General features: G+C 54.2%; 1 protein-coding gene across 6 annotated transcripts in view; it reads right to left on the bottom strand.

The window, feature by feature from the left end:
* Positions 1–16,170, bottom strand: part of SH3PXD2A (SH3 and PX domains 2A) — a 223,065-nt gene that overhangs the window by 36,404 nt on the left and 170,491 nt on the right. For all 6 annotated transcript variants that reach the window (XM_031461689.2, XM_010987121.3, XM_031461688.2 and 3 more), the window contains one exon: positions 13,260–13,391. In XM_031461689.2, the coding sequence (XP_031317549.2) occupies positions 13,260–13,391 (132 nt within the window). The remainder of the gene's footprint in view (positions 1–13,259; positions 13,392–16,170) is intronic.

Here is a 16,170-nt window from a genome sequence, read left to right on the forward strand (position 1 = left end):
AAAAGGCCACACCCAGAGGCTGCCAGGGGCCAAGTGTCTCATTCTAGCCTCATCACAGTTACAGTGATTAGTCAGGCAGTGGTGACTGACACCCATGGGCACCAATCAGGGAGCTCTCCCCACCTCTGCCCTAATCCATCTCTGGTGCCCCCACCCCCACCCCCCAACTTGGAGGGGTCTGTAGAGTCACCACCCTGCCTCACAGCACACTAGCAGTTGCAGTGCCTCAGCTGCGTCGGAGCAGGTCAATGCCTGCTTCCCCAGGAGACTGTCAGCTCCATGACATGGGGATCAAATCTTCCCTGCTCATCTCTGGGCCTTGGTGCCTGGCACACAGCAGGAGATAAAGGTTGGGGAGTGAATTGAACGCCTGAACTCTAGCCCCCAATTTCATGCTCGCTTAATTGCTTGGTTTGGTTTTCTCCACTCTGAAAGAGAGCCAGCCTTTCAACCCCCTCCCACAGTCAGTAGGAAGATCCTGGTTCCTGATGGCAGAGAGATAGGGAAGGAAGCCAGGAAGTCACTGACCTCACGTGCCCTCCAGACCACCATCTCCTGGCCTCCATGGGGGTCATCCCACCATCACAGGACCCTTGGAGGAGACACACTGTTCTAGAAGTGGTTCTAGGGTGGGCAGGCCTGGATGGAATAAGGTAACAGATATCTGGGGGTCAAGGTGGGCCATGAAGATCTTCCTCCCTTTAAACATGCCTTGGCAGTGACAAGCCCAGCACACCCCAGCTGCGTCCTAGCCCTCAGCCATGGAAGGCTCTAACTTCACTCCCCAGGAAGTGAGAAATATCATCATCAGCTCCTGCTCCCCAACCCTGGTCTGTCCCTTTGCCTACAATGTCCCCATCCCCTCTCTGTCCTGGTCTCTGGATCAGAGTTCACACCCAGCCTGGCTCTGACTTCACCTAGACCCTGGAAGCAGTGGGACAGCCCCATGGGGGCTGAGAGGTGGGGGTGCTAAGGACAGGCTAGAATCTTCCTCCCAGCTGCCACATCAGCGTCGACAAGATGCTCTGGCCCCACCAAAAGTCCAAAAGCTTTTTAAGTTCAAGGAGGCGCGTTTGTGTCAGCTGTGCAGTGAGGTCTGGGACACAGGGCTGGCTTGAAAGCAGAAGAACCAGGTGAAGCCCTCATCAGGGAGACTTCGCGTTAGGACTCCGGGTGCTCCCTCTCCCCGTGCAAAGCCCTGAGGAAGAGGTCAACTTCCTCTCTCTCCTCCAAGGAACAGTCGGCTACAGTCCGGCTCTGTTGGCAAGGAGGTTTAGATGGTCGCCAACCCTGGCTTTTCTCCCATTAACAATGCCGGGGGAATGCCTCTCAAAGTATCAATACTTCAGGGAGCAGCATTATTTATGCCCAAGTGTGAGACACGTGACCTGATGCTTGCCTAGATAGTGCTGGTGGAGGCAAAGAAAGGAGGACGAGAAGCAGGTCCCCAGGGCTGGTTTGAGGCCAAGAGGGCTGAAAGCCCCATTATTTCATTATCTTTACAGGCTGGTCAGGGTCTGCTCCAATGTGCTAAGCCATTTTCATCGTATCCCCAACCCCACTGTGCTCAGTTCATGACAAACATGTAGAAAATGCTGGCTGAGATACACAGACAGGTCAGGACACTTGGTTGGCGGGCAAGACAGAGGCAAGGATGCCCCAGGTAGACAAGAAAGATTCGGGGGAAATGGTCTTCTCCAGTTCACCTCATGGAGAAAAAGAGGCAACAAATGGGCTGGACAAACCCCTGCCCCCAAACCAGTGGAAGGGGGTGGAACCCTCCCATGTTGGGCCTTTGGGACCCTGGGCTGGCTTGCATTTTGGCCTCTCTTTAAGTCCCAGAGTGACTGCTTTCACAGATCTTGTTTAACTTGAGAAGGATGAGGGAGGAGGGGTGAGGAAAACTGCATTCTTCCCCATCAAAGCCAAGAGTCCAAAGTAATACTTCTGGTTGTAACTGATCCTGGCCTGTTTGTGATTACTGTCCCTTGCTCGCTCTCTGGTAGAATGGCCCTGGAACCCCACAGCACGGCTGCCGGGGAGAGACACCCTTGCTCACTAGGATAATCTTGTCCTCATCTGACATGACCAAAAATGTCTGCCAGCCTCTCTGCTTTCAGCAGTTCTCCAGGGCAACTCTTCAAAACATTACTTTATTTTAAAAGGGGGGAAAAGCCACCCCCAACCCCTACCACGAAATTCCACAATGCTAATCATATTCCTTCTGTTACCAGCACCATCATGGAAAACAGAGCAGCACCAGCTGTCCCATTGGCTGATGCAAACTGAAGGAGAGAGGGAGGCTCAGGATTGGACAGTCTTCCTCTTTGCCTACCTCCTCCCTAGGGGAGAACACAAACATGAACACACGAACACACACACGAACACACACACCCCATTCGCTGCATAGCACAGAAGTGGCTTAGCAAAGCTCAAGACTATTTCTCAGCTGTTCTTGCTCCGGAAATTTAATCTGTGGAACATTTGGCCTCACGAAGCCCATTCCAAAGGTGTCCAGGAGCCCACGGGCCCTGTGATCATCATTACAAACCCAGGGACATTTGCAGCCAGTGACCCATTTGGCTGCTCGAAGTGCTGGCTGAAAGCTGCCAGCATGGTCAGATTCCCCTTGCCTCCTCCCTCTAAGCTGAATACTGGCTTTTTCTCGGAGCCCCAGGGGTTAGAGGGGCTCTTAAGAGTTCTGGAACTATGGAGATGAAAGGCCTGCTTCTTGCCTGGCTTAGTGAAGGCATGATGGTAAGGGGAATGGGGGAGCTTAGTATCTGGAGAGCAGCTGTGGCCGCTGTCTTTGCTCCTAATCACACCTCCATTCTACAGGTGAGGAAAGCTGATGCTCAGGAGGTAGAGCCAGTGGATGGGACTTGCCTGAGATTACCTGGTTAGTGGGTGACTGAGCCTGGAACCTAGACTGACTGAGATCCTCTTATGCAAAGCTTGGCATTCCTCCCACCAGGGCACATGGCCGCTCTGCCCATTGAGAGGACAGCCTGAGCACTGCGCCAAGTGGCAACCCCTTGACACAATGCCTCGAGCAAGAAGTAGGTGGCTGGAATTGGCAGAAAGCCCCTCTGGGGCACAGGGAGGTCACTTGGCCAAGATGGGGAGGAGCCTGTAGTCAACACCACAGGCAGTGGTGCAGGGCCCAAACCCCAGGCCTTGCTGCCGGTGCATCCTGATCGCAGCAGTTCAAAATCCTGCCGAAAGACGGTGAGCACGCTGAGCAGGCAGAAGTCGGAGAATTATGTGAGGGCGCCGGTCAGAAGTACAGAAAACAAAAGAGAAAAGACAAAGTGTCCAGAAACACAGGGCCTGGAGGCCTAGCCAACCTCAACAGCGATCCCACTACCTTTCCGGCAGGGAGGGAGGAACGTAAGAGGCTGCGGAGGCAGGAGGCAGTGCCTCAGTCTGGCGGGGAGCCCCACAGCCAGTGGGGAGGACAGCCCCACCTCGGCAGCGTTGCTGAAAGGGGGAGTCTGCATTCTAAAGTAGGGGTGTCTGAAAATGGTCTTGCTGTGGGGAGGGTACCTCCCTGAGCCTGTCTGAACACATGGGGTTGGGGAGGATATGCAGGAAGTGCCACTCTGCTCTGCTGTGTCCAGGCTCCAGCTGCTGCACCAGGCTGGGGGGTGCAGGGCATGGAGTAGGCGAGCTGGCTCACCTCCCACCCTCGCCTGGGGGACAGGCTGGGCAGCCAGGGGCAAGATGGTGTGCACCCAGCCCTGGGCGGGCAGTGCGGCCTCAGAGGTGCTGGGAGATGCCAGCACACCTCAGAGAGAGTCACCGCTGCACTAACGGTCCCCAGCCATGCAGCAGCCCTGCCACAAACTCACTGTGGGACACTGGGCAAGTGTCTTCAAGCCTCTGTTCCTCCTGCCTTCAAAGGAAGGGTTCAGGCAGGTGGTCAGAAATGTCTCCCCTAGCTTGTCTCCTTCACCTGACGTTTGAGGCCCTCCAGGCCCCCCTCCGGCCTGTTTATTGCCAGGGGAATGTCTCCCCTGGGGCGGCAACGGCACTTTGCCAGATCCCCCTTATCCGTGCCACCGCCCACACCTCTGCACCTGTCCTTCACTCAGCTTGGAGCACCCTGCTCCTTCAGCTCCTTGTTCAAGGCCCCCTTCTCCAGAACACTTCCCTGACCACCCAACCCAGGCATTGCCCCATCTCTGAACCTGACACTATTCATGAAAGCCCACAGCACCTGGAGCAGACTGTGACTTCAGTTCCCGCCCTGCCGTCCCCGCAGGAATACTGTCTGCCTCAGTAGCAGTGTTTTCTGCTGTGCACATGGTCTGCAGGTAAGAGCCCTAGAAAGTCGTCACCTCCAGCAATGGGAAGATAGAGATGATTACTTCTTGTCAACTGCACCCCAGTGCTGGGCACATAGTAGGCACTCAATGTTTGTTGACTGAATGAGCAAACTGTATCCTATGGAAGTAGTCCCTGTGTGTAGGATGTCAGGCAGAGCTGAGACTGCTGAAAGACAGGTGTGAGGGGGGAAGGAGCGGGGATAGAGCTCTTCACTGGGTCGTGTGGGGTTGGGGGAGGGGCAGGACAGGTCTATTTACATGGACAAAAGGGAGGGCACAGTGGGCTGGGGGCCTGAGCGGCATATCCCAGGCTCTGCTCTCACACACTCAGTCCTGGTGAGCAGATCTCTGGGGAGATCACAAGTGCCCTTGGCCCACCCACCCATCCAGTCCAGCCTCGCCCCATGGACCTGGCTGAGCCAAAGGCTGGAACACTCACACAACACTTTGGCAGGAAACTGAGTTAGCAAACTCCCCTTTCCTTTCATATTCCCTCTACCCTACCCTTCGGCCTTTCTCCTACCCGAGCTGGGGCGCTTCAGCAAGACTGACCTCTGCTCTCCTGCTCCCTGTGGCCTGGAGAACTCACACAGCAGAACACTCCAGGGTTTGGCTTTTCAAAGAAGTAAAATCCACAAGGAAGAGAAATGCAAACATCCAGATTTCCAAACACAGGGTAAACAGCACTGAATAAATACTGTAGAAGCCCACGCCCCAGCTCCCAGCTGTGCAACCTCTGGGCAAGTCACTTAACTACTCTGGGCTTCAATTTCCGCCGCAGAAGGTGAGAACACCAACATCTGCTGTTCCTCTTACCAAGATGTTGTATAAACTATATGGTTTTATAGGTTTGATATCTTGTAAAACATAAAATATTCTGATTTAGAAAGCGATCACCTTGAAAAATGTCCCAAATCCCCTACTCACTGGCATAAGCAGGCACTCACTCCCTAAGCAGACTTGACCTATCTGGTAACCCCCCTAGCACAAGTCTAAGAGGACATGCAGGCTTCAGACCACTGTGCTTAGAACATCCCTTAAAACACAAGGTTCCCAGACATCGTAGTTCAAGGACAGCCCGTGGCAACGCCAATGGGCCAGACATAGCAGGGCAGAGGGATCTGCTACCCAGCACACCAGCCTCAGTCAGAAACCTATTCACAGTTCGCTTAGTTTACGGCCAGTCCCTGGCAGACTCCTTCTCTGAGTTTGGCTTTCTCTCATCTCCCATGGTGCCTGGGCCACTCCCCCACAATCCAGTTCAATAAAAGCTTAGCAGATGCATTTTAGCACGAGGCTGAGAGGTGCCTGACTAAGAGGGGATGTAGAACTGGGGCTGAGACAATGAACTGAAGCAACACCCACCCCAACAACTCCATACAGCAACAACTCCGTACATTTCAAACAGAGGCAGAAATGAAGTTGGGCATTATATGAGCCAGAAGCTTCCCTCCACCTTCTGGGATTCGACAGCTCAGCTCCCAGGATGGAGAGCCCCAGTGAACACCGACTCCCACCAGGCCTCACGACTGGCTTAACTGGGTCACCCTGGCTGTTCCCCTGCACAAGGCCAAGGAGTCCAGGTCAGCGCTGGGAACCCAGAGGATGAGGTTATGGAATCTGAAAAGAGCTGATAGACATGAAGGTGGTTTCCCGGGGGCAAACCTCACATCCCCCAGAGTGATTACTGAAAACCCAACAGCTGAGGGGTGTAATATCACATGGCCGCAGGGTGATCTGGGGAAAGAAAAAGGGGCAGCAGTTTTTCAACCCCAAATCCCTGAGGTCCTGACAAACGATATCCCACAAAGTGCCACAGTGCAGGGTGAAATCTGTTATGTAGGAATGCGGAAACACAGTGTGGGGAGACTTCTTCCTTGCATTTCGGTATTGCAGTAAGGTCTCATTTCTCCTGGGGACAGAGGCCCTGTGTGTGTGTGGTGGGGTGGGGGCACAGGGGCTCCACTGCTGCCCGTTCCCGGGGCACCTGGGCCAGGGTGTTTCTGGGAAGGGGAGTAGAGTCACCTGTTGGCTACACTGCAAGACTCCCACCTGGTGTGTGGTGGTCATTACACCTAGAACAGCATGCCCTGGCCTGGTACCACCAGGCCTCTCCTACTTCTCTGCCATCACTCTCCACCTCTCCCCAAAAGCATGTGGCCTCTGGTTCTTCCTCACTTCACCAGGCTCCATGCGTTCTCAGCTTTACCGGCACCTCTCCAGAGAGGACTTTCCTGGCCCCACTCCATCAGCTCTTTTCTCTGCTTAATCGCTATTGTAGTGCCGGGTATTTCCTGCATTGCACTTCTCAAAATCTAGAATTGATTTCCTTGTTTACTTGTGACTATTTCTCTACCACATGCGAGCCCCATAAGCATGGGACTTTGTTGGCCTCTGTCACCTCTGGGCACCAGCCCGGCACTTAGTCAAGTAATACGAACTTAGGGACGACAGATCACCTGAAGATTGTCCTTGTTGGAGCTTGAGCAATGTGTGCTTAAATCTGTCCCCTAGTGTTCAAACCCAGAAAAGCAGCATTTGAGATGCTTGGTAACAGACTCAATGCAAATTTGTTTGCCCGAGAAGGGGAGGCAGCCAGGTGTTGCCCTGGGGCTGAGGCTGGGATGAGCTGGTGTCACTCTGGAACTTCAGCTGGATTTCCAAGGTCACCACCGAACCACATCTTTTGCTCAGAAATGACTATTCAGGGAAAGGCCTTGGGACACAATAGGTCCATGGAGCCAACGTGAGGTCAGCGTGATTAGCCACTGCACCTGCAGGTGGAGGTGAGACAGAGGGAGCACCCAGGACCCACTGCCCCACCTGGCTGCCTGGCAGCACGCATAGCTGCCAAGCCCTTGGATGCCTCCCTGACAACAGCCCAGGAAGACCTAGCTCAAGGGAAGAGCTATTTCCCACCCTGGATACACCTTCCCCTGCCATCTTCCCCTCGGCAGCCGGGATCGCTTGCTTCAAATACTACTATCCTCAGGTCCCTCTCCTATTCACCTACTTTCCATGACCCCATCCTTCCTCCCCACATACTGCTGCCCAACTTCTGCTTTCTTCATCAGGACATATCTCCTGTGGCCACCACACACCTGCCTTGCTGACTTAGCCCCCACGGGCCCAGTCTTCCACCTGGCACTCCACTCCTGTGGAGCTGGAATTCCTTCCTCTCTCTGCCTGTCTAGCCCCCATCTCCCAGGCCCAGCTCAATGCCTCCAACCAGAGACAGTCTTGGACCAGAATGGATTTTGGAATTGCTGATTAGGCTGACTTGGCAGGAACATACACGTGCCTTCCTTGGGAAGAGAAGACCTGTCAGAGACCAAGACCTTCTGCCGGCTGGGACAGGACCTCATGGGGACCAGTCACCATGTCTAAATGGGGGTTGGCTCACTGGAACCAAACTCTTACAAGGCTTTGCAGAGTTAACAGTGTTAATTCCCTTATCTGTAATGCAGACAGCAATAAACTTGCCTTTCTAGAAACAGCCTACACTATCTTTATTGGGACGTCTCTTTTCTAGAGCAGCTTGGCAGTCTGAATTACCCATCAGGTTGTTCCTTAGTAAGCACACAATCTAAGTAAACACATAGAAAATATACAGGAGAAGTGCATTTAAGACATCAGAAAGTCTGCAAAGCTACCCCAGGCTCACTACACAGCCTGCCCCTTCAGTACCCAGAATGCTCACATCAATCAGAGTTTAAGCTCCATAAAGGCAGGAATCTATGAGCATGTACCCAATCAGCACAGGGCCTGAGACAAAAGAGGCATTCAAAAATTGTGAAATAAACAAATGAGTGGATAAATAAAGTATATACAGTGCATTTCTCAGTTCTAGAAAGCCCACATGGAACCAATTATAACAATGTTCAGAAGAAGCAGCTAAATAACTGGACAGATACACCTTCAATGTTAAGAAGATTCACAAAATATATATGGCTGAAGAATGCATCATCTTCGACAGCATGAAATAATTATTATGGCACACAGATCTGAGAGGAGAGCTTATTACTGTGTCCTACTGATAAAAATATTTGTCAAATAATAAATGGTTACATCTTATTGAGGGAAAAAAAAAAAAAGCCGACATAGTATGTGTCACTGTTCTCTTATATGCATGAGGAAATGGATTCCTGCTTACACCAGCCAGTTAGGATAGCATTAGATCTTAAACCCAATATTCAGATTCCTGATTCTTTGCTTTCTCCACTACACACACAGCTGCTAAGTAAATAGCCAACATGTTCTGGGGTACCATACTCCCCTATATCACCTTTCTTTAAAACCTGTCCTCCAACAGCGACTGCTGAAGAGGCTGGCAAGGTAGCCATGTTTATACCCCATGGCACTTCTCCTAGACACAGCTGATTGGCCCAGGGCTGGACACCTGATCCAAGATCTGTCACTCCACTGGTTGGCCAGGAACCAATCAGATTCAAACTTTAAAATCTGAACTCGGAGAACCAGAGACCATTGTCAGTTGGTGGCGGTTACCTCAACTGAAAAGTCGAGCCCTTACAAACCAACAGCAGGCTGCTGTTATGAATGAACATAAAGAGAAGGAAGACTAGTCTGCAGTTACGAGACCACTGCTTTAAATCCACATGGTCCCCAAGAGAGAGACAGAGAGAAGAGCAGCTGCTGTGTCTCACGCCAGCTTTCTGCTTGGGTTCTGGTGAGGTTTTCCCAAATCCATTGAATAATCTCTTGAGCAAGTCTGAGTGGATGTCTGTCCTCTGCTCACAACTCATTTGGGACTAAAGCGCTGACTCTGGAGGGAACTGAAGATTCTCAAACTCCAAGGCTTAGTGTTCTCACCTGTACAATTTCTCACCTGGATGGCCCAGGAGCTCAACATTCCTTGCCAACACAATGCTTTTAACCTTAGTCCTACAGCTATGTGCCTCCAAGGAAGTATAAGAACTCCAGTGCCAGGAAGGAAGCAAAGACTCAGAGAAGGAAAGCTGAAGCAGAAGAAGAAAAAGCATCTGCTGACTCATGTCCCCACATCCAGCCCTGGCCCCTAGTCCTGAGAGAAGGAAACCATCCTGCAAAGCTGGAGGCAGCTTTGCTCAACACAGAAATCAGAGCAACTGGGACCCTGCCAGTACCACTCTGCCAGAACTTAGACCAGATTTTGCCTGCTGGAAGGTAAAGCCAATGTGGTCTTTGAGGGATAAGAACGTTATTTCAGGCATCATCTCAGGCACTGTTGTTTATGTCCAGGGTGGAGGGGTTTTCAAGGACAAGACAACAATAGTTGGCAAAGCTAACAAAGCTGTTGAATCTTTCTGCAAGATTTGTCCCTGTTGATCAACGGAGAAAAAGAGTCCTTTTCTGGCTGGAGCCCAGGCCTGCTGTTTGATCAAAAATGCTTTCCCTGAAGCCACTCAGGTCCCACCACTTGTGGGTATCTTTGACTTCTGTTCATTTACATTCCCTGGAATAGGCTTGACCTTGGTATTGGGTGTACATCACCCTCCTCAGATCCTCTTAGCAGTAGCTCATCCCCAAGTTCAAAGTAATAATTAACAACAAGAATTCCCTCTACCCATGAGCACCATGCTGGAAGGAGGGACACAGAGCTATCCTGCAATGATGCTCCAGGGAGCCCTGCAGTCATCTCAACTAGCCTATGTCTGTCCCTGACCCGCAGCATCATCAGCTCAGTGATGACCCTTCCCGGGATCAGCCCATTCTCACCCTCCTCCCACTTCCTCTGTAGAAGGGAGAGATCTCAGCTGTTGGGACTCTAGGGAAATGACTTAACCTCTTAGCCTGTTACTTCAGCCACAAAATGGTTAAAGCACCTTCTACCACATGGGGTTGGTCCATGATTCCAGTAAAATGATGCATGTGAAGTGCATGGCCTGGACCTAGTTTACTGTTTTCTGACTCTGAATTGCCTTGGAGACACATTTCTCCTTAGACCAGTGAAATTACAGAGCACTAGCACAACCATACTTCCAAATCCCTCAGTGGCTATGGTCCCTGCCAGAGGGCTGTGATGAGCAAGCAGAGCCAGAGGTGGCTGCGTCCCTCTGTGGACACTCTAGGAACTTTCAGTCAAGTGAGAGGGGAACACAGGCAAAGTCCTGGCTCCCAACGGGCAAGGCAAGGACCCAAGGGGCAGGGTGATACTAACTGGGGCTGCTGCCCCCAACAATTTGAGTGGAAATGCCTCAACACGCCCACTATGTCCTAAGGTCAAAGGCATCACAATTGGGTCTTTGTTCCAGAGTTCAAAAGCCTTGCTCACCACTCTTTCCAAAGCCAGCTTGCAGGATGCACAACACACCTCCCCTCCCCCACCATCAGACATCCAGCTTCCTTGAACTGGGAAACCACCCTCCCAAGGATCTGCAGTTGGCCCTTTTCCTTCCTCCCCTCCACCCACTTAGTTTCTCTAGTTAAGCTGGTTGTACAGTCCAGGAGGCCTCCTTGCTTCTGACGGCAATAGACAGTGTGGGTCTGCACGGTGGACACAGCACTCCAAGACCCCTGTGTACACATCTGTTGCTGAGCAGCTGTGTCCACCAAGGGGAAAGACATGAATCCCAGAGAAGTGGAGAGGTCATGCTCAGGGAGGTTCTCTCTACCTAACACCCAGGGCCCTATGGAGTGTCCCAGCTACAGAGTCCAGATCTGGGAGAGGGCTCAGGGAGGTCACCTGCTCCAGGCCCAGTTTCCAAGCAGCCACCAGTCTCCATTTCACAGAAGGAATAGCTGAGGCCCAGAGGGATTAAGGGATTGAAGCCACCCAGCCGGTAGGTGGTGGACAGAATCCTACTTCCAGGGACAGTAGCTCCCTCAGAGGGTTGCTGTGCCAGACTGGGCTGCCCTGGGGGGTCAGGCTAACTGAGCCCACCCCCTCAAACAGCCATCGGGAACTGCTCAGGAGAGGAGGTGCCTTATACCTTTCCAGGCCTGCCACAGAACCCCCTTTTTGTCAAGGGTCTCCCTCCTCCACTCCCAGACAGGACCCCAAGTGTCCTCGGGGTCCTAGGTATGGGATGGGAAGCAAAGGGAGTCAGGCAGTCTGAGAGCAAGCTGACTTCCTTTTGTGTGGGGTCTCCTCTTAAGCCATCCTGGCCAGTGGCTGCTACCCAGAGACATGGGGGCTCCTCCTGATGCTCCAGTGCTACATAGCTGTGCTGGTGGCACAAGGCAGGAGGGTCCCAAAGCCAGAACTCAACTTCTGAGCAGCCCTGACCTCACATGGAAAAGCAGACACGCCTTCCTTTGGAGCAAGCCCCAAAACAAACAGCTCTCTCTCCTCAGCAGGTGTCTTTAATCTCAACATTAGAAAGCCCTTCCTTTGGGTCTTGAAGTGCTTAAGAGTTTCTAGAGCCAGGAGCCTTTGACAAGGCACCTTCTCTGGGGGTGGGGAGATGGGGCTGGTACTGTGATAAAGGCTGAAGGCCAAGCTGTGCAGGAAGGACACCAGCGTGGGCACCTGGGGTGAAGGGACAGGCCTTAGGCTAGGGACGTGGCTCTGCCGGGTGGGGACAGCTGCTACCAGCCACTGTGGGATGACTCCTGGCACAAGGACAGAGCCTCATTTCTCTGAAGGGAACAGGCTGTGAAGACCCCAGACCCAGGAGGGTTATGAGTCAGGCCTATGTTGGCATCACAGCCCTGTTCTCAGAAAGCACAGTTTCTGAGCCTCCTGTAGCAAAAGCCTAAATTCACCTCCCCCAAGAGGCCTGCTGGGATTTCCTCAGCATCTGTACAGCTACTTGCTGCCTATAGGCATAGGAATCAGAGGCCCAGGAATAACCCCGGTCTGTCCTGTTTTTGACTTCAGGTGACTCACTTTCCCTCAACTTTTCTGTGCCTCAGTTATTCTATCTATAGAATGGGCACAGGCATCCTTTGGTCTGCTTTTGTTTCAGAGCTTAAAATATTGGAAGGGAACAGAGTGGGACAGGAAAAGGAAAACAGGCCCCTCCCCTCCCCTCTGGGAGTATCTTCCAAACCAGCCCAGAGAGGCTCCTATGCTCAGTGGGCCTTCCCCAACAGCAAACCGAAACCAAAACAGAACATCCCGGGAACCAATTCAAGCCTCAGCAATCAGTGAGCAAACTGATGAAGGATGTCCTGGGCCAGAGTTCACTGCTGCAGGGGGTTGCACAGGTCTGCATCTTGGATTGATGGACTCAGGCCCTCACCTCTCCACCTGAGAGCCTCTTGCTGCCAAGGGTACTGAGGCACTAGGGCCCACTCAGAACCTCAGAATCGGCAGCCCCTGAGACAGCCATCCTCACGGCCCTAGACAAGACAAAGCCTCAGTTCCCAATGACGGGGCAACTGCTGCAGGACCCTCCCTAGCCCCAGGACCTGACTTCATCTCCCGTTCTGGGCCCTCCTCCCAGGTCCTGGAGGCCTTCAGCTCAGCAGGAGGCAGTCAGCTCACCGCCTAGATACTAGCCAACCTCCACAGGCCTGGCCTTCCCTCAGACAATCCTCCAGGGGCCTGAGTACCCGGGACCCCACAGTGACGTCATGGCCAGCCTTCCCCACCAACCAACCTGGTTCTCCCACCCCTCCTGGACCCCGCTTGGAATATGGCCCCAAGAGAGAAGCTGCTGTAGGGTGCCCTGGAGCCGGGAGCCACCTACCCGCTGGGCCTCAGAGGGCACAGGGACCATGAACATGGACTGGACAGTCATGCCCACGCTGCCACCCTGGCCTTGCATTAACACAAGCTGTTAATTACCCTGAGCGGTGGAGACATTCCTCCACCACCAGGCAAACTGCTGGCCTGCAGCCCAAACCAACAGGGGAAACTTCAGCCTCCTCAGCCCTCTCCCCGCCAGATGGAAATAACGTATAGCTGCAGAGGTGGGGGAGGAGGAGGGGAACAAAAACCAGCCTGGCTGGAGCCCCAAGTGGCTGGCCAGCCAGCCAGGCACTCACCACTCTCGTTCTTCTCGATGACATCCACCACCTCCCCGGCCTGGAGGCTCAGCTCTGAGTTCTCCTGCTTCTTATAGTTGGACACCACCACGTACTGTTCCAGGATCATGGGCTCGGCGTTGGTGTCGGCACCTGGCGAGGGCAGAAAGCACGCGGTGAGCCAGCGGCCGGCCATGGCCCCGCGGCCGGGGCGCCCCCTGTCCATCGGCCTCGGGGGAGGCTGTTCGGTCGCCAGCGCCGCTCGGAGGGGCCGCTTGCAGCCAGGGCTCGCAGCTCGCTGGGCCCCAAGGACAGGCCATATAGCAGGGCCCCACACCGGCCCGCTGCACCGCGGGGACCGGGGGACATGGGGAGCCAGGGGCCAGCAGAGGGGGTGGGGAGGGGGGAGAGAGACAGACAGAGATGAGAGAGGCTGAGGGAACTCAGAGGAAAAGGCCTGCTGCTGCTATGAGTTAGTCACAGCCCGGCACGAGGGAGTCAGAGGAGAGGCCTGGCACGGACGTGGTCTCTCCGGACCCCTCGGCCGCAGGGGTGTGAGGGGAGGGCCGCGGGCAGGCGGGTGGGCGGCCCATGGGGGCTGAGGCCAGAGCGGAGGAGAGAGGAAAGGCCAGGCCGGGAGGAGGGCTCGGGCCTCTCCCCCAACCCCTGTAAACCCAGAGAAAGAGTCAGCAGTCCTCCCCTCGGGAGGGAGAGGGAGAGAGCGGGAGAGGACGGCTCCACAGCCCGGGCCCAGGCGAGAAGTCAAGAGGGTTTGAGGCCGCCAATCACTGGGGTTTACTCGCAGCCCTTAAATAGAAACACATGAGACCCATCGAATGAGGAGCCGGGGGTGGAGGCAGGCGAGGGGGAGGAGGGCCGAGACTGTTTACTTGAAACCCAAGAAGAAAGTCCCAGCGCCAGCACTGGAGAGCCCAGCCCGCCCCCCGCCAACTTTTCGTCAAGTTCGGCTCCATTCCTGCCCCTTGGGCTCACCAAGGCGCTGCCACCGAGCCCACGGGCCTGGAGCCCTGGAACCAGCCCCAGACCCCAGCCCCGCTTCCCTACAGGGCATCGGCAACGTCTGTCCTGGCTGCCACCCTCCGGCCGCGTGGAGACCAACTCAGCCTCCCTCTGCCTTTAAGCTTTGCTGGGGCTTGTGGTTGGGCTCCCGGAAGCCTCCAGCCACCCTCTCCCGGCAATTTCAGGAGCCTGAGGGGTGAAAAGGTGGGGCTCAGCAGGAGGAGGGCAGTGGGCCGGAGGTTCCCAGGAGCAAGCAACTTCCCTGTCCTCCTTAGCCACCGGACCAGAGCACAAACACTGGGCTGGAAGGTGGACAGACTGGGTGCCCATCTCAGCTTACTTGCTGTGTGACAGTGGACATGCTGCTTAAACCTCTCTGTGCCTATTACTCCACTAGGGTGGAGTGGGGACAAAGCACCTAAGATAATACAGACCTGCTAGGGGCTGAAAGAATCCACAAACCAGAGACCTACCGGTCACCTACAGGAAGCCTTCCTACATACCCCCCGATCTCCCCTCAGAAGGGAATTCCTAGTACACTTCTTAAACTAGACATCTACCCATCTCCTGAAAGGCTAGGGGCCTCATATTGCCAGCCTGGCTATAGAAATGGCTGAGAGGGTCCCCAGGTTCCACATGGCCCCCTTGGTGCTTCAGCCTGCTGCTACATTCCCTGCATGCCTGAGTCTAACTTGGCAGATGTTCTATGCCAGGCACGTACACCGTTCCATTTTATCCTCACGACAATCCTCCTGCCTTCCCACTTCACAAAAGACACCTCAGAGGGCCAGAGAGGACAAGAGGCTTGCCCCAGCTCACACAGCTACTATAGAGAAAACCAAATTCATTCAATGTTTTAGGTTCAAGCCCATGTCTTTCCATTACAGAACTGCCTGATTCCTATTTCCAGACATCCCATTCTTCTAGTACAATGATCCTCAACTTGGTTCCATAAGATCGCCTGGGGAGCTTTTAAAGAATACTGAAGTCTGGGCCCCACCCCCAGAGATCCAGATTTAACTGGTCTTGGGTATTTTTTAGACACCCCGTCCTCCCACGTGGTTCTCATACACAGCCAGGGTGAGAAAAGCACTGCTTAGATCTTTGGGTCTCCCCATGCAGCCATCTAACCTAGGGCAAGGGGGCAACGGAGGGGAAAGGATCCACTGCCCCTGGCAGTTTTCTCCCAGGAGGTGTGCGCCCTGCAGCTCCCGCTCGGCCCCCTGGAGACCCAGGCGGGACCTTGTCCCAGCTGAGGCCTGCCACATGGGTACGCACTACCCAGGGCAGCCCCCCCAAAGCCAGGATTGTATTTCAGGCTGAAACGCAACCAACAGCTGAGCGATGGGGCCAGCTTCGTGCCTGCCCCTGCCAGCTGGACAGAGACAGCGCTGGGCACAGAGCGGACAGACTACCTCCCACTGTGCACCCCCCGCACCCTTGGGGCGAGGGGCAGTGCCTCTGTGGCCAAGGGCACTTCTTAAGTGCACCCAGCGCAAAAAGGGCCAGCCTCTGCCCTGTGGGACACGGGGGCTCCCTTTCCAGTGTGTGGGAAAGGAAAACTCAAGATACAAACAGAACACAGGATTTCCCCAGCTGGTTAGAGAGCTTCCAAATCCTGAGAGAACCCCGATTATGCCGGCAATGAACAGCAAGCCTTCTTAAGTGCTCACTCTGGGCAGCACCACCTAACGCCGACCTTATCACGGGCTGTCTCATTTGATTCTCAGAACAATGCAGGTGTAGGTCCTTGTTATAGCCCCATCTCATGCAAAGGCAGACTAAGGCTCATGAGGCAATCTTTCTAAGGTCACACAGCTGGGATTAAACCCAGGCCCAACTGACACCACTGCTTGTGTCCAGACTTCTGCCCTGTACATGGCCTACAGAGAGCCACTGATCTGGAGGGACC

Source organism: Camelus dromedarius, chromosome 8 (assembly GCF_036321535.1).
Source record: "Camelus dromedarius isolate mCamDro1 chromosome 8, mCamDro1.pat, whole genome shotgun sequence".
In the NCBI taxonomy this organism is placed as follows: domain Eukaryota; kingdom Metazoa; phylum Chordata; class Mammalia; order Artiodactyla; family Camelidae; genus Camelus; species Camelus dromedarius.